Raw genomic sequence first — 20,167 nt, 5'->3', positions numbered from 1 at the left:
CAATTGATTCCTCTCGTTATTTTGTACATAAAAGTATTAAGGTAAGATAAAAAAAAATCGAAAAATGAATATTTTACTAGATATTTTATAGTTCATGTAAAATTAAGAAATGATTTCAAGCCTCATAACTCGGAAAGTACTTAATGAAAACTACCTTAATTATAGTATTTTGAAAAGCTCTCGAGATGAGCTACAAATATATGCAAAAGCATATAGGGTGTCTTATTTAAAAAGTTGGAGGTGACTTTCATGTGACCTTCAGGTGACTCTTCAAGGTCAAACTAATGGCACCATCTTATGTCCCCCTCGAAACCATACAACTTTTATCTGAAACATATTCGTATCTTTTAGACTTTACGAGATACTTCGATGGCAAAGTTAAGATGGAACACCCTGTATACATATATATACATATATATATATATATATATATATATATACATATATATATATATATATATATATATATATATATATTTATTTATCCGAACATTTTAATTATTAGAGTGTTAGTTGTAAATGATTATCGTTCATAATTATATTGACATTATTATATTATTATATTCGTTATGCATTGTTATATTTATTGATTTATCTTATTAATTTATATTATTTGATGTTTTTTTATATATATGTTTTGAAGAAAATTTTTTTGAATATTGATAAACTACATTTTTTTTATTAATTATGTAATATTAGAAAAATCCGTTTTAAGAATTTTATTTAACAAATAAATCTGTGTATGCACTGGTTATGCGAAAACATTAACTTTTCTATATCGTTTTCAATTAATTAAAGAATATTGTTACTTGTTCACCTCTCATCACAATTCTACTATCAAGTCAAATATTAACTAACGACTATCTTAAGCTATAAATTATGTATCAATCATTAGCGCTAATATCGATATAATAATATAGTTAACGATATAAATCAATTACTTAATTACATATGTGTATATGTTTATGCAATTGAATGATGTATAATGTTAATTGTTAATAGTTAATAGTTCATAATTAATAGTTAATAATTAGTTTTACTAATTAACTAAATACTAATTATTAACTATTATTTTGTCGTCTTGATAAACCTTTTTAAAAAAAAGGTAAAAAGGGAGCGCCAAGTTCATGTACTAATTGCATCTAACTGTTGTCTTGTCTACAAAAATAGTGATATATAAAAATTGCGCCAACTAAGGCGTTACAGAGTGACATGTAGATGGATCGAAAGATGATCCGAAACATTCATTTTTATTGCATGTAATGTAATATTCATTTTGAAATATATGAGTAATTAGAAAGAAAAAACTGTTGTTTGTTTCTTGCCAGGGTCGTGACAACCGTGTGTGCGAAGTGTGCATTGCACACGGGCGGCAGGATATAAGGGGCGGCAAATTTTGCATGGACCTACAAATAAAATTGAGTAATCCTTCACTCGAAGAGTGTGATATTGGTAGAACTTGATACGGAAATCGAAAATGTTTCAGTTTTCTTTGAAAATAAACTTAATGCTTTCGACGTGTATTGCAATTTATGTTAAAAAATCAATTAACCACAACATTTCCAAATTTAGCAGTATCTTTAAGAATTTTACTGACCCTACCTGTAATAGTAGCTGCAGGAGAAAGATCTTTTTCTAAGCTTAAACTAATAAAAAGTTATCTGAGATCTTCAATGTGCCAAGAAAGACTCAATTCTTTAACTATTTAAAGAATTTAAGTATAGAGAATGAAATATTTGAAAGCTTAAATATAAAAGACATTATTAAAGAATTTGCTACTAAAAAATTCAGAAAGGTAAATATTGATTTCAATAATTAAATTGATAAGTTCGATTATGTTTGTTTTTCTCGCTTTTTTTGTAGTAATAGTCATATACCTATGTATATATATATATATATATATATATATATATATATATATATATATATATTGTTACGTCCCTGGTTCAATTAGCGGTCGAGTCAGCTTTGGAAAGCAAGGAAGATCTCGTTGTCAAGAAGAATATTGATTTGTCGAATGACAGTCGAGTCTGGTGCCAGCTGTCAAGCTGAGCGGACGCGTCTCGTTTTCTCGTGTTATCATTATCGTTATATCTATTATATTCTGTGTTGTGTTCATTAAAGTTCCTGTGTTCTTGTTACAAATACGAGTTCTCATTTATGAGTGCGCGAGCGCGAGCGAGAACGCGGGTGCCGATCCTTGTGTCGCGCGCGATCGATAAATATCGTTCCGCGGACGCAACAATATATATATATATATATATATATATATATATATATATAATACATAGATTTATTATGATTTTTTCATTATTTATTTTATTTACCTATTGGAATAAATGCTTAAAGTTCTATAAAATTGCTGTTTATTAACTCTATAGAAATAAGTCTTTCCTGCCTTGTCCAATCCAATAAAAGAGGAGTGGCAATTATTTGCTGGCACACGAGCGGTATTAATGCTTAAGACGGCCCTGTTTCTTGCGCTCCAACTATCGCGCTATGACTCTTATTTGCCAATTTAAAACATAATTAATCACCCGCCGCTTGTCCATATGATCACAGGTTCTTGCTATATACATCTTATCTCTCCGTAACATAACAAGAAATATTCATAACGCAATAAAATTGTGTTATTTAATATATTATATGAATGATATTGTTACGTCCAGTGGACTCCACGATTCTTTTCTTTCTTCGAAACGATATCGTGGAAGAAAAAAATCAAGGATCGGCTTGCATTTGAAACACAAAGCGATCCTTCTTCAGAATAATGATAGCGCATAGAAAAACGCAACCTAACCCGCGTATATAACCATTTAAACCTAACAAATCTAATACTGAGAATGGCCAGTCGAGATAGCGTTAAGGAAACTCTAAATAAATTCGTGAATTAATGATCGTGAATTTTAAGGCGAAAAGTTGTTATAAGAAATTCCAACTGTCCCGTATCTATTGGTATGGCTTTATGTTCGAAGCCTCTCTATCTAAAGAATTTTTAAAATAAAGATCTGGTTCTCGGGAAGAATGTCAAAATCTAAACATAGCAATATTCCTGAAATTGAGTGCACGTGCGCTCGTTCGACAGGCCACCCTCAAGCGTTCTCCGAATCGTTAAATCATCAAAAACGATAAGCTAATCAACTTACTCCCACTCTCTACTGGATGGAGCTAAGTCTCGAGCCAAAGGGCTTAACCAATTAAAATCTTAAGAAACGCCTCTCCTCTCAAAAATCAGCTTCTTTGTCCTTAAGAAGGGAGTATTGAAATTATTACAAAAGATTTCCACCATCCAGTAAGGAGGAGGAGTAATAACTTTAAAATGCAAGCGCAAGGCGCGACGCTGCGCTAATAAGCACTACAGTTGACAGTTCAGTTCACAGTTCCAGTCAAGATTCAGTCATTCAATTTTGAAATTATATAGCCTCGGGGATCCTTTTTTTTGCGTTATGCAATTGAGTTATTAATCTGTTTTATATCACAGTGAAAATGATTTTGTTAACATTTAATTGTGCATCGTGTGAATTTTCTGATGGACATTTCCATTACCCAGCTCTTCATGTTATAAACCTCCGACCTCAGCCATTGCAATTTTATCAGCGCACTCATTTTTGTGATGCCAACGAGTTGTGAATAAAATTGAGTAATTTTTATTTTCTCCCTTTCCCATATCTTACTATCTCACAATTTAAAATCTATGTCTGACAAATAATTTTAAACGGTTTAATAACCATTAAATTTTTACTAATTACTATCAATCAATCAATCCTTGTCTCATCTCTCTCCTCCAGTCTCATTCCTTGTTCTTCCTAATTCGCTTAGAATCTCCGAAAGACGGTTCGCGAATAATTTCCCAGTTCGCCTAGAATCTCCAAAAGGCGATTCGCGAATAATTTCCTGTTCGCCTAGACTCTCCGAAAGGCGATTCGCGAACGATTTCCCGTTCGCCTGGAATCTCCGCAAGGTAGTTCGCGAACGATTCCCCGTTCGCCTGGAATCTCCGCAAGATGGTTCGCGAACGATTCCCCGTTCGCCTGGAATCTCCGCAAGGTGGTTCGCGAACGATTTCCCGTTCGCCTGGAATCTCCGCAAGGTGGTTCGCGAACGATTTCCCGTTCGCCTGGAATCTCCGCAAGGTGATTCGCGAACGATTCCCCGTTCGCCTGGAATCTCCGCAAGGTGATTCGCGAACGATTCCCCGTTCGCCTGGAATCTCCACAAGGTGGTTCGCGAACGATTCCCCGTTCGCCTGGAATCTCCGCAAGGAGGTTCGCGATTACTCCTTAATTCTTATTTCCTTTTAGTTGCCTTTTCTGATTTTTTTTTTACCGAGAATTTGTATTGTTTTCTATCTTTATATCTCGTTTCAGCCCTTCTTTATATATATTTAACTCTTCATTTCTTTTTTTTTCTTTACTCCCTTTCATTTTCTTTTAATTTCCCATCTTTATATCATCATTATTATTTTTTTTTCTCTCTTTATATTATTTTCCTTTGTATTATCACTACTTTGGGAGAAACCGTTGAAATAGATGAATAATTTTCGAACTTAGACTTGGCGAATCTCTTATCTTAATTTTATTATTATATTTTAATTTAAACCTGTGTTTCAGCGAATTAAAAAAATTTTAATTCTAATTATAACACATATGGGCAAGCGACGAATTCTATACTTCCTTTAATGAGTAAGCGTTATTCATAGTTTTACACATTCATTTTTTATTTTTGTTTTATTTTTTATTTTATATTAATTATATATATATATAGTCAGAACCTAATTCTTAACGTAAATTTCTCCCTGTATATTCTGACTGATGACCTCCGAACAATTGTAACACCCGCGAGAATATATATATACAGGGTGGCCCATTTTAATCCATCCAGTCGAATATCTCGAAAACCAAGCCCGGGAGAGAAAAATGTTTCAGACAAAAGTTGTTTGGTTTCGAGGGGGCCATAAGATGGTATCATTGGTTTGACCTTGAAGAGTCATTTGAAGGTCACGTGAAGGTCACTTCAATTTTTTTAAATGGAACACCCTATATATTTTTGCACTTTCTTGTAGCTTATCTCGAGAGCTTTCCAAAACACTATAATGAAGTACCTTTTCGTTAAGTACTTTTTGAGTTATGAGGCTTGAAATCATTTCTTAATTTTACATAAACCGTAAAATATTTTGTAAAATATTCATTTTTCGATTATCTTACCTTAATACTTTTATGTACAAAATAATGAGAGGAATCAATTGGTGTAAAGAAAACACATAGTTGTTTTTAAGAAAAAATATGGAATTGTTAATTGCAAATTACATATTTTTTCTTCAAAACAACTATGTGTTTTCTTTACACCAATTGATTCCTTTCATTATTTTGTACATAAAAGTATTAAGGTAAGATAATCGAAAAATGAATATTTTACAAGATATTTTGCGGTTTATGTAAAATTAAGAAATTATTTCAAGCCTCATAACTCAAAAAGTACTTAACGAAAAGGTATTTAATTATAGTGTTTTGGAAAGCTCTCGAGGTCAGCTATAAGAATATGTAATAAAAAATAGGGGGTGCCATTTAAAAAAATTGAGGTGACCTTCACATGACCTTCAAATGACTCTTCAAGGTCAAACCAATGATATCATCTTATGGCCCCCTCGAAACCAAACAACTTTTGTCTGAAACATTTTTCTCTCCCTGGCTTGGTTTTCGAGATATTCGACTGGATGGATTAAAATGGGCCACCCTGTATATACACACACACACAGATACCCACTCACGCATAGCTACACTGCTAAGATGTATTTTTCTTTCTTTATTTTTTTTATAATATATGTATTTTTAATTTAATGTATAATTTAATTATTTAACCCGTTCTCTTCCCTAAATCCTGAGATCGCACTAGGTCCCATCCCGCGTAACAAGGATTAAATTCCTTTACCGAAAAGGGACCACCGAACGAATAGGCTTAAAAACACAGCGTTAAAGAGACCTTCGGTCGCTGACCTGTGTCAGGCCCTTCACATTCGTTCGACCCGATCCATACACACGCCCGAATAAAGTGTGTCACGGGGTAAGTAAGTTGCGTCCTTCCATACGGCCCATCCATTCCAGGGTCTGGACGTAACAATATATTATACGAATTATTCAATATAACATGTATTGTATACAAAATTATATGAATATATGTTTTGTTAATTATAACTAAGAACTTTGTAAAAACATAAGATAAAAAATAAAGTTTAAAATATTGATAAATATTGATAATATTATTTAAAATTGCTAATAAATTTAATTTTTTTGTGCAATTGCAATGCTCAAAAATTACAATATATTAGTGATAACATATTACACGAATGTATAATATAGATACATTTTGTATACACAACAGATAGCTTATCGGAGAAAGAAATTGAAAATAATTGCTGACACATTATGTGAATATCGATTATTTCAACGATGTGTTTGTTTAATATTTTAATTATGCTAATGCAAAGATCTAATCAAGTCTCATCTTATCATATTATAATAATAAATGTTAGTACGTTATATGACTTTCAACTCAGCATCCAATAAGTTAACATACGGAGTTGCAAAAGTTTACAATTATGGTCGACACTATAGAAACGGCTTTAAATTCTTTTCACTTAGTCGCTCTTTTTCTTGGTTTTGGAATTTTTAAGAATAACTTGTGTTATACAAGATTTTGCTTCAGCATCTTCTATATATTAACTGTGTGGAGTGTTTATGCTTATATCTTTTGTTATATTGTGACTCACTACACACTACGTAAGATATTTGGTGGCATTTTGGTCATTTTGACAGTAATGCTAAATTTATTTGTGACCATAATATCTGTAATCATCATCATTCGCGAACATAAGGTATATTTTTCTTCATAAATATTTTATTATAACTTTGGTGTGATATCTATAGAGGAACAAATAGCGGAATATAATCAAATTATAAACTATTTTTATTCATAGTTATTTAGTTAAAATCAAAGGACCCCGCACATTTTATATGAAAAAAGTGGCTTCGGTCAAATCGGCTGAAATTGAAATATGTTGCAGTTTAGGTAGTGCTGATCAAAAGTTTCCTGAGGCAAAAAGTCCAAAAATCAAAAGTATAAAAGATATGATGATTTGAAGTGGATTATTGAAGTTTAAAAAACATCTGTTTTTGAATATATATATTTTGAATATAGATTAAATTAATATATAAATGTTTGAAAAAAAATATTTATATATAATGTGTGTCACTTCTACAATATTTAATGATTCCAAATCCTTTCTGTTATCCAGATAGCAAGCACACGTCATTTTGACGTTTGCTTGAGACGCTGGCGCGGACGCTGTACCTGATCTCTGCATAACAGACACGCATGACAAAAAGAGTTTAGAATCATTAAATATTGTGACACACATTATATATAAATATTCTTTTTTCAAATATTTATATATTAATTTAATCTATGTATTCAAAAACAGACATTTTTTAAACTTCAATACCATCAACTTCAAATCATCGTATCTCTTATACTTTTCATTCTCATATAATTTTCATTCTTATACTTTTGATTTTTGGACTTTTTGCCTCAGAAAACTTTTGATCAGCACCACTACAACATATTTCAATTTCAGCTAATTTGACCTTCACTTTTTTTGTATAAAATGTGCGGGGTCTTTTAAATATAAATTAAATAATCTATTTTTTTATTTATATGTATAAAATAAATTTTATTTTTGTTTCTAAAAGGAATTTTACTTTTAATTATCAGAAAAATCAAAATATTATATTTATAGTTTACAAATTTTAGTTAATAAATTATGTTCTATATATATTTTTGTATTATGTACATAAATTAGTAAAACGTTTAATGAGATTGTTAGGAAATCATTTTTACCGCACTATATACTATTATAAATATTATTACTCTTGTTTTAGTTCTATTTTTTATATGTATATAGCATCACATGTGCACAATTCACTCTACCTTTTTGCACTATTTAATCGATACCATTGTATTATTTATGTATCAATTATTTAATTCATTTAATATTCTATATTATCTTTTATTGTCTGTCGAAGTTCAATATGTTTACCAGCACTTCATATCTCATACTCTGTCCAATAGAGATTTTTAAAAATGATTACTATTTTTTATTATTATTACTTTTATTATTATTATCATTAATTTTGTTGTCAAATATATCGATATATATATATATATATATATATATATATATATATATATATTTAAAAAAGATGTAATATATAGATAGATTTATAATATACATTTTCCTATATGTTGTTATTTTTAGAAATATTATATGTGTATAAAAAATCTCAGTCTCGTAGATTTTACGTTGGAACAACTTGGAACACGCAAGGAATATTGTAAAATGCAAAACTCAATAAAATGGATATTAATTGTGTGGTTTATGATGATTTGTATAACATGGGCACTTGGTGCTTATTTGAATTTCAAAAAGTTTCAGGAAATAAGGGCTATACTTATACCCTTTATTCTACAGTATCCTTTCCACCTCAATACCATCGTGGATATAATATTTATATTTCTTTTAAGGTTTGTGATATCTGGGTTTAATTATATGAATATGATCGGCAAAACTGAATATATAATTTAGCCCAATAAATTTTTAAATCTTTAAATTATAAAAATGTAATATTAAATATATATATATTGTAATATATATATATATATATATATATATATATATATATATATATTAAATATATATATATATATATATAAATATATATATATATATATATATATATATATATGTTAAATATATATATATATATATATATATATATACAATAAATATTAAATATATTAAAAATATATTAAATTATTTTATATTTATATGCCATATAAATTTTTGTAAAATCAGTACTTATTTAAAGAAATATAACAAGTATTTATTTTTTACAAAACACACAATTCTTTAATCTGATAGGCTAATCTAGAAGCTAATGACGCACCATTATTTCTCTAATATGAAATCCTAAGTGAAATTAAACAATTCAATATGCGTTTTATTTTAGCACCTTTTTCCCTCCTTTTCTAATTACAGGATTATCGGTACTAGATTGGATAAAATCAATGACTATATTGAACAATTATCAAAGATTAAAGAGTATAGATTAAGATGCACTTGGAAAAAGTCTCGTTACTATATCCAAAATACTGAAAATCATGAACATGTATTGTGGATTGCAATGTAAATTTATATATATATATATATATATATGTGACCATGTGTGTGTGTGTGTGTGTGTGTGTGTGTGTGTGTGTGTGTGTGTGTGTGTGTGTGTGTGTAAATTCATATATATCTTAAGATAAAAAATCGTCAAAATTAAGAGACTTATTTTAACACAAAAAGATTATTTATTAATCTCAAAATGTATAAATATATTCCATCTTATTGCAATTTTATTCACATAATATTTCTACATTAACAATTTGTATCTATCTATCAAACAATTTGTAATTTTATAAATTTATATAATTGTAAAGTTACAAATTTACATAATGTAACTATAAATATTAATTTTGATTTGTTTTATGACAAAAAATTTATTTTGATATAAGTTGTAATCGTATAATATTAAGTATCTTTGATCATACTTTTCAATTTAAATAAAAATGAAATTTTACACGTATGTAGACCTTAATAGAAATAGATCAGTGATTATATATTTCAGTGTGTGTATGTGTATGTATTTTAATATATATAATAAATATAAATATATTTACTTATTATTATATAATGTGTTTCTAGGCATCTTTATTTGGAGCTTTGCCGAATAGCTCGCAATATAAATGCTCTTTTTGGAATGCAATTAACCATGCAGATGACTTGCTATTTCGTTTTTTTAACTTGGATATTTTATTTTCAATATCATGCGATATTATATTCCAAAGCAGAAATTTATAGCGAAGAAAATAAACTAATAATATTAATTCATGCTAACTTATGGTGCAGCATATATTTAACAAAATTAATAATATTGAATTATATTTGCGAAAGCGTTGGCACCAAGGTAAGCTTCTAAGTAATTTTTAGATGAATTGTAAAAAGAAAATATTTTTATCATAATTAACCTGATATAATATTCGATCTTCTTATGATAGATATTAAAACTATTTTAGTAAAGTACTTAAATTAAAAGCATAAAAAGAAAAATAAATATTTTTTCAATTTTTTTAAACCTAGAAATTGTTTTTATAACAATTGTAAATTTATTCAAAAATGTACAATTTTCAAAACTCACATAATTAATATGAATAAAGATACAATTATCACGATCATAAAATTAACTTTATATTATTTCAGGCAGAGAAAACCAAGGACATGATTCATAAATTGACATACTTTCGTTATTTTGACCGGATACGCAAAGATGTAAGATAAATATTCTAGTATAAAATCTTCCGTTTTTAAATAATCTTTTTATTAAGAATACTTTTGCTAACGTTAATGTGTTACATGTGCAGATTTGTCAATTTATTTTGCAAATATCACTTCGACCATTAAAGTTCAACGGAATGGGCTTCTTTTATTTTGGCTACAAATTTATTTATAAGGTTAGTTTTTAATATTCATATCTATATAAGCATAATACAAGTTAAAAAAGTTTCAGTTTGACTTATATAAAAAAATATAAAATGATGATAATTATATTTGGTATTTTGATGATTTTCAGTTCGTCATAGGAATTGTTGGTATTTTAATTTTTATGGTACAAATGGAAACTTCTCCTTTATTACGAATTTTAATTGGCGAATAACATGGAAAATAATGCGACATGTATTAAATGAAAAAAAATATAATTCTGAAGAACTCTATATATGTAATATCCCAGCTTGATATTTATGTTTTAATTATTAGAAAGTTGGTTAACGATTATTAGTAATTATATATAGACCTTAACATTATCACATTAATATGCACATTTATTGATTTATTTTGTTAATTTGGTATTTTATATTATTTGATACTTATGTATATATTTGTCTTAAATAATTTTTTTAACATTTGTTAATAACATTTTTATTAATTATTCATATAATATAAAAAGCATTGGTTTATGAATTTTATTTAAAAAAATAAATCCTATTAATAAATAATTAATAAGTAATGAATAACTGATTATGAAGACATCAAATTTTCCATATCATTTCCTATTCATTAAAAAATGTTAATGCTTGTATTTCATTTATCTCATTTATCACATTTTTACTGACAAGTCAAATATTAACTGATAGTTATCTTAAGCTAAAAAGTGTTTATCATTGGTGTTAATATCAACGATATCGATCAACTATTTCATTATACATATGTACATGTACATTGATAATATAATAATAGTATGTGCATTAATATTTCGATTCAATATAAAATATATTGAATCTAATATTTCTATTCAGTCTTTCTATGCATTAGAGTATTTTTTTACTTTTTTTTACTTTTATACGGTCTGCAACGGTTCTCCATTTTTCCTTGCCTTCGTACGGATTCTGAGATATAATTTCTCTTAAGAGATCATCTCCACTCATGATTCGTTCAGATTTTATTGTGGTGGCCATAATGCTGATATTAATCATGAGCCTTTTTCATTCAGAAATAACGTCACACCTTATCTAGATTACGGTGAACGATGTGCATGCGCAATTTCTTTCGACCCAATAACGTGACTTTAGCGTTCGTATTTGAAAAACGCTATTGCAAAAACTCTCTAATTGTTAGCAATCAACAGATTAATAAGGCTTTGTATGTGAAAACACAAATTTGAATTTTTTGCGAGCAATAAAAGTCAGATGATTATGCGTCTCAGTTTCACATAAAATTAAAAAATTAAACAAAAAATTGGCTTAAATAATAATAATTAAAAAATTAATTAAAAATTAACAAGTAAAAGCCAGTAAGGCATGGTACCTAATTGGAGCGCAAGGAAGAGAAAAAAAATCTTCCTTTTTCTTTAAATTATTAATATATTTCAATATTTTATATTTGATCGTTACAATACATGCATTAAACACGAATGCCTTACTTGCTTTTACTTGCGAATTTTTAATTAATTTTTTAACATAAAATTAATTTCAATTTATTCTTTCGTTTGCTGAAAGACAAGCTCTTTTTTTTTCGTCGCCTACGTTTCTCTCCAAGGAAGAAAGAGAAATATTAAAATTAAATTGAGATTTGTACATTTACTATAAGATCAAGAAAATTTGTTTTGTTTTATTGTTCAAAATTTCAAAAAACATATATCTAACACCGGTCCCACGAGGTTTGCCACATGTAGATGTGCATGCATTACGCTCGAGCGGATATAAGCATTTATTCAATATGTACATATCGAATCAATTTTCAAGAGAACGCATTACATGCCTCATATAATATTGAAATATATTAATATTTCAATTATTTTTTGATTATTTCTTTGATCCCATTTTAAACTACAAAGTTGAAAACGAAGCGAAAACAACAACATAAATATACTTAACGATGACATATAACTTTGTTGAGATCAAAAATAATAGACCTTCCCCATGACTTCAAACAGCAAACGGCTTCAATTTCCTCGAGATCGTCAACAGTAACGGATGATATCTTGAACTATCCAGATCAGAGAACACCAAATAATAAAAGAGTTCGCAGTCTGAATTTCATCTCGCAAGTAAAATAGCAAATCGGTTATGTAAGTAGATTAAAATTTGAAAGTTCTTTCTAATATATATTGCTTCTTTATTTATTATTTATTATTATTATCTATTTTATTATTTTATTATTATCTCTTTCCTACTTTTGCATTCATCATCGTTATAATATTCTAAGATCTCTAACTCATATAAAATATAAAAGCAAAATTACAGTTTGTATTATATTATTCTTCTTCTAAAAATATTTGTGCAGATATTTGAAAGGAGACTTGACATGGCTATTTTGAAATTATTAATAAATCTTAGGCTAATATTTATTGCTACAGCAATTCTTCATATTAACGGTTCAAGCATTGATTCGGTTTCTGTTGACGAAGATTCAAACAATGATTCGGCGATTAATTATCGTTTACCAGACAATGTAGTTCCAGTACATTATAATATTAAGCTAATACCATATATTGAGGCAAATAATTTTAACTTTGAAGGAGAATCTAGTGTTGACATCATAATTCGTCATACAACGCAAAATTTGAGTTTACACGTATTCGAATTGATAATAGATAAAGCAGTGACAGTGTTGTTTGATGACAACGGTACTGTCTATACACCGGCAACGTATAATTATGATACTATAACACAAATCTTAGTTCTTAATTTTAATAAGAAACTATCACCTGGAAATTATATTTTGAAAATGCAATATGTTGGTATTCTACGTAACGACTTGAAAGGCTTTTTCATATTATCTTATATCAATGAGGAAGGAAATAATATGTAAGTAAATATTAATACTTGAAACTTCTTTCTAATATCATATGTAATGTTTTTTTAAGATTGCTTATTATTATTATTATTTATTTGCTACTTTTATCATCATCATATATCGTTGTAATATGCATCATATAAAATATAAGACTTAATGTGAAATGGCTTAATATCGTAATATGATAATTGCGTATATGTATACAATATTTGAAATACTTATCTACATAATATTATGCATTCCTGTAATAATAAAAAAATTTTTTCATATTTTATATTTTTCGTAAAATTTCGGAGTAAAATTTCACCTTAAAATTTTTTTTTAATTGTAAATTGTTTTAAGAAAATTTTTGAGACGGTTGTATGTTGCATAATTATGTTTAATAAAATGTAGCAAAATAAGATTAATAGATTTTTGAAGAAGTACACGCGTATGCGATTTGATAAATTTCACTACTTTATTCAATAGCCTTAATATATATTAATATGTAACGTCTAATCTCTACAAGAATTTTATGTACTATTGACGTGAATCATGAATCACATTTACGCGTATTTAAACACTTCACTCATTCATGGTAATAGAAAATTCATCATAATCAAAAGCATATCATTGAAATGTGGTAGGTGGTTGGTCGCAACGCATTTCAAGCCGATTTATGCGCGACGAACGTTCCCATGTTGGGACGAGCCGGCATTAAAAGCTACTTTCGATATCTACATAAAACATCCTCGAAATTACACGGCTTTATCAAATATGCCAATACGGGAACAATCGGACGATGGTAACAAAGACGGCATGATATGGACGCACTTTGATACGACTCCCATCATATCTACCTATCTCGTAGCGTTTGTAGTAGCCGATTACACTCGCGTGCCTATTGATGATACTCTTAATATATGGTGTAGATCGAAATTGATACCACACACAAAATTTGCACAAGAAGTTGTTCAAAAATCTAGAAGGCTATTGACAGAATATACCAACAGCACCTATAAGATTCCAAAAATGGATCTCGTAGCACTCCCGCAATTCATACATAGTACCATGGAAAATTGGGGACTTATTATTTTAGGGTAATATATACAATTTAAAAAAAATATCAATGACGCGCATTAGATACCTAGCAAATATGATGACATCTAAAAATGTCTTAATGACGAATTAATGACGTATTATACGTTATTAAAACGTTATTAAGATGTCTTTAGATGTCATCATGTTTGCTGGGTATCTTGTGTCACATAAATTGAAAATTTTTTTCAACTTTTGTCAAATTATTAATTCTGCTTAATTAATTCTGCTTAATATTGAATATTATAACTATTTTTTTGCAAGAGAATAGATTACTTATTTTATTGGAAATTATAATTTTTATTTCATGTTTTTTTTTAAATAAAAATTATTTTGTAAAAAGAGTAGCCTTAAAAATTTTTTAAAAATTTTATTTAAGTAATTTAAGATTGTACTCAAAATTAAATTTTTTTCTATTGAATAATTTTATAAAATGTAGAGTATATGCATGCACGCGTGCGTGCGCGCGCGCGCGCGCGCGCACACACATACACACACACACACACCACACACACACACACACACACACACACACACACACACACACACACTAAAGAAAAACTAAAAATATAATTGAATTACATTTTGGACTATACAAAAGTTGAAAAGGATATAATTTTAAAATATAAATTATATATATATATACACTTTTAAAACACAAAAATTCTTTACTTTATATAATTATATATATAAATTTCCACATTTATATATAATTATTTAAAGTAAAATGTTTTATATTACATTACATAATTATAAAGTATATATTAAAATGAACATAACTGCATTTATATAATAATTTTTAGTGAAACAAGTCTTGCATACGATGAAAGTTTCAATACAATATCTACTAAACGAGATGTAGCGGTGACAACAGTACATGGAATGGCACATCAATGGTTTAGTAATATAGTCACTCCATTATGGTGGTCTCATGTATGGTTAAGTGAGGGATTTGCGACATTCTTCGAAATATATATTCTCAATCAGGTAGGTTCATTATTGCAAGTTTTGTTTGCATATAGATGAGCATTTTCGAAAAAATATTTCTATTAAATTTAAATATAATATAATACAATTGAATCATTCATAACTTTCTATATGAAAAAAATAATGTATTGCTAATAAGATTATAAGATCGCTTTTTTAGATTATGATTACTTAAGAATTTAAAACAGATTTCTTTAAAAACGTTAATATCACAGTAATATTATTATATATCACAGTAACTAATACTCCATTATTAATTTATAATATTAAATTTTTTTAATTTTAATCAAATTTTAATTGATTGAAATTAAAACTTATATTTCAGATTTTCGAGGATTGGCGAAGAATGGAATACTTTGTTGTTAATATTCAGCAAAAAACTCTTCACGTGGATATTAATATGAATATAAACCCAATTACGTTAGAAGTCAATAGACCCAAAGAAATTGAATCACTCTACTTTCACTCCAGTTACGACAAAAGTAAGATAAAGTAAATAAGTCATCCTCAAATTTCTGAACATAGATAATCTAAAGTAAAAGAAGAAACAATGAAATGAATTTTTAATGTTAAAATGTACTCTTTATCATAATAATCAATCTCTTTTATTAGCTATGCTCACAAATTTATGAATGATAATATATTTTATTATATATCAGTTTTTACGTTTATTTATTATTATTGCAGCATCCGCTATACTGCGCATGTTACAACATATAATTACCGACGAGATATTTCGAAATGGTCTTATTAAATATTTACATACGCAGTACGTAATATATTTATCTTTTTATCTAGACATTTGAAGTATTCAGTGTAATAACAATTCAACTTAAAAGATAAAAAGTTTAAACTGATGTTTTATCGTTAAATTGCTCATATAATAAATCTATCAATAAAACACTGTACAAGTGAAACTATTTTTTACATTTCTAAATGAATAATTTTTTACATTTTTCAACGAACTACTTTTACATTTTTCAATAAACAATGCAACAATTTAATCATTATCAGAAAATTAAAAATTTTAAATACGATAACTTTTAAAATGATAAAAATTGTATGAGTCCAAGCATTGCAGATAATTTCTAACAATTTTACAAAACTTTATTCTAATCTTTTTCAGAGTAAAAAAATGAATCATTATTACATTTTGAGCTTCAATATAAGATAATTTATTTATACTTGTATGGCTTTTTTATTGCATTATAATTCTCCTAACAAATCTATCTTCTATTTTTTACAATTTAGTCAGTTCAATTCGGCTACTTCAGACGATTTATGGAACGCTTTGCAAGCAGTCCTAGATAAATCAGGTGTCCCGTATAATACTTATAGATTGAAAGAAGTAATGGATACTTGGATAAAACAATCGGATTTTCCTGTAGTACATGTGACCCGAAATAACGATACTAATGAGATAATATTAACGCAAGAACATTTTCTTCCCAAAAATAAAAGTAAAAACGTCAATAATAATAAATGGTGGATACCTTTGACTTTTGCCACGCAAACAAATCCCAATTTTTCTAATACTTTACCCACTCATTGGCTAAAACCACAAGATCAAAATATAACGATTGATGGAATTGATCCAAATGATTGGATTATTGTCAATTTACAACAAATAGGTGAATATCTTTAATATACTCAATATTAATTTAATTTAAATTTTAAAGGTATTTTTACAGATAATTTTAAAGGTAATTTTACAGGTATTTTTTATTTATAAAGACCAATAATTCATTTTATTAATTTTATAATTAATAATTTATCAATCAGCATTTTTATATATTTTTTATTTCTATTTATTTTCTATATACTCTTTATAATATTTTTGTTTATAAGTGTATAATATAAATTTTCGACACGTATATATAAATGTAAGAAATACTAAAATAAGAGAAAAGTATCTCATATATATGTATATATTAGATAAATTTATATTATACACTTATATATATATATATATATATATATATATATATATACATATAAATTTAATTTATTAAAAAATATAAATTAAATTAAATTAACTTTTTAATAAATTATTTAATAAATTTTAGCGTAATGTAATTTCTAATATTATTTAATTTTACAATAGGATACTATCGTGTTAATTACGATTCTTCAAATTGGCAGAAAATTGTGGATTATCTCAAATCTGGCAATTATACGAAAATCCACGTTCTCAATCGTGCTCAAATTATCGATGATGCCTATCATTTTATGATGTTAAACAAACATGATATCATGATGTTTCTAAATATTATTAGCTATCTATCACAGGAAACAGATTTTATACCATGGTATTCTATGTTAGAAGTATTAAAACTTACAGAAGATATTTATAAAGTTCCAGAAAATGAACTTCTCAAAGTAAGTAGTATATGATTACTTAAAATTAATATAATTATACACTTAAGATGACACAAATGTTCATATCAACTATAAACCGATATAAAATTAATATTATTTTATGATTTTTTTAGTCATATATAATCAAAATTTTGGATGGACTTATTAAGAATGTAGGATACGAAGAAGATCCTGGCGAGGATGATCTTACGAAACTTATAAGAATCGAAGCTTTAAAATGGGCATGTACTTTGGGTCATTCCGAATGCAAGAGAATGGCCACTGTTAAACTGAATGAATTTTTAGCAGATCCTAAAACATATAAGTAATTTTATTCTATTCAATAAATTCTAATTAGTCCTAATAAATTAATAGGAATATACATATAACATAAAATACTTAATAAATTATTAGAATTTTAGACTCATATTTACACTCATATATATATGTGTGTGTATGTGTATGTGTATGCGTAATTATACACACACGTTGATTTTTTTATTATATGTTATAGAATTTCGCCAAATTTAAAAGAATGGACATATTGTAATGGCTTGATGGAAGCAAACGCTTCTACTTGGAACAAGTTATTCGATATATATGTAAATAAATCAGACAAAAAGACTTTGATGTATTTGATTTGCTCTGAAAATCCTGATATTATAACTAATTTCTTGGACATATGTATATCAAGAAATTCAGTAATATCACATTTTGATTACTGTGTAATTTATTTTGCTATTATCAAGAAACACGTTAATAATAATGTAGTAATCGACTATATATTAACAAATTTAACAAAAATAATTGGAAGGTATTTTAATTGTATTTTATTAATTGCAAACACATATCGGTTTTTGTATTTATTCATTATAAATCTTTTAATTTTTTGCAGAAATTACAGTGTAAATAAATTCAATATTAATTTAATAATGTTATTAAATAATATAATTGACAATGTGTATTCTAAAGAAAAACTTGTCAAGGTAAATTTTATTATTTTAAATTTTACATTTTTATTTACTTATATTTAAATTTATTTATCTCTATTTTTATCGAAAAATATAGATTTTAAATTTCTTCGAATGCTATTGTTATTAAAATTTCATAATTTAAATGAAGAAAATATTTTTAGTTTTGTTAAATATATACAATTAATGTTTTCAAAGATTTAATGAAATGATATAAACAAAAGGCGAGAATTTATTTCAAACAATAGCAATAATTATATATTTTTCTATGTTTTATTTTCAGATAAGCGAATTTATGAGAAATAAATTTGAAGAGGAAGTATTCAAAGATGTTCAAGATAAGATAATAAAACGCAAGGAACTTTTGGACACATTTGCCTCATTTCAACCACCTAATATAAAAGAGAAATTAAAATTGTAAAATAATTATAATTAACTATAACAATTGCAAAACGGATACATACAGGGTAATTCTGAACAAACGTTTGTCTTTAAAATATCAAATTCTTGAATGAATTCTAAGACGACTTTTCCTCTTGCAAAATTTTGCCCGGAGCTTAGTTTTTAAACTATAAAGGAAAATAGTTAATTAATTACAGAACGGAGATAGGGACGGTGTGTGTGTGAGAGAGAGAGAGAATGTGCATGCACACACACACACACACACTGATTGCTACACTCATCACGTATAGCAATCAGCTGATCGCGGCGAGCGCCCCGCGTGGGGCACGTAATCGCCTATATCGCGTCCCTACCTGCCTATCTCTCGTACTCATTCCGTAATTAATTAACTATTTTCCTTTACAGTTTAAAAACTAAGCTCCGGGCAAAATTTTGCAAGAGGAAAAATCGTCTTAGAATTCATTCAAAAATTTGATATTTTAAAGACAAACGTTTGTTCAGAATCACCCTGTATATATTTATTTATTTGTGATATTAATTTTAAAGCTTATCAGAAACTTTCTCGTTTTTTTAATTGAGAATAAATTATAAGATATTATTTTATATTCCTTATATTAATATCTCTCTAATCTTATTCTTCATAATTTTACTCTTTTTGTCTTTTATTCAGATAATTATGTCTTATATTACATACAATATAGATCTGATTGCATATAATAAAATTATAATAACTTGAATTATAATATATACATAAATTGTCCAAACGATATATTCAACTGTAACAAGAAATAGACATTTTTTACGTAATTCGACGTAACACATGCTATATCATTTTGCTAACGAACACAACAATAATGCTATTAGAATTTTATATGGGAAATAAAAAATTAATTTACATGAATGAGTAAGATAATATTAATCGGTA

General features: G+C 27.2%; 1 protein-coding gene across 2 annotated transcripts; it reads left to right on the top strand.

Moving 5' to 3' along the window:
* The first annotated feature begins 12,588 nt into the window (after nt 1-12,588).
* On the top strand, nt 12,589-19,845 carry LOC145966106 (aminopeptidase N-like). Of its 2 annotated transcripts, none has more exons than XM_083089904.1 (12): nt 12,589-12,719; nt 12,935-13,458; nt 14,074-14,526; nt 15,328-15,511; nt 15,837-15,993; nt 16,199-16,280; nt 16,763-17,142; nt 17,616-17,890; nt 18,004-18,194; nt 18,384-18,683; nt 18,765-18,855; nt 19,124-19,845. In XM_083089904.1, exons 2-12 carry the CDS (start codon nt 12,956-12,958, stop codon nt 19,259-19,261), a joined length of 2,754 nt encoding a protein of 917 aa, XP_082946030.1. In that variant the 5' UTR covers nt 12,589-12,719; nt 12,935-12,955; the 3' UTR covers nt 19,262-19,845. The 2 variants fall into 2 exon arrangements, with proteins under 2 accessions (XP_082946030.1, XP_082946031.1); XM_083089905.1 differs by having other exon boundaries at nt 12,594-12,719; nt 13,170-13,458.
* The last annotated feature ends 322 nt before the right edge of the window (nt 19,846-20,167 follow it).

This window comes from Camponotus vicinus, unplaced genomic scaffold, assembly GCF_025532165.1.
Source record: "Camponotus vicinus isolate PSW18456_S1 unplaced genomic scaffold, iyCamVici1.0 SCAF_2, whole genome shotgun sequence".
Lineage (NCBI taxonomy): Eukaryota > Metazoa > Arthropoda > Insecta > Hymenoptera > Formicidae > Camponotus > Camponotus vicinus.
The sequence above is the reverse complement of the archived record's forward strand: the minus strand, read 5'-3'. Positions and strand labels throughout refer to the sequence as shown.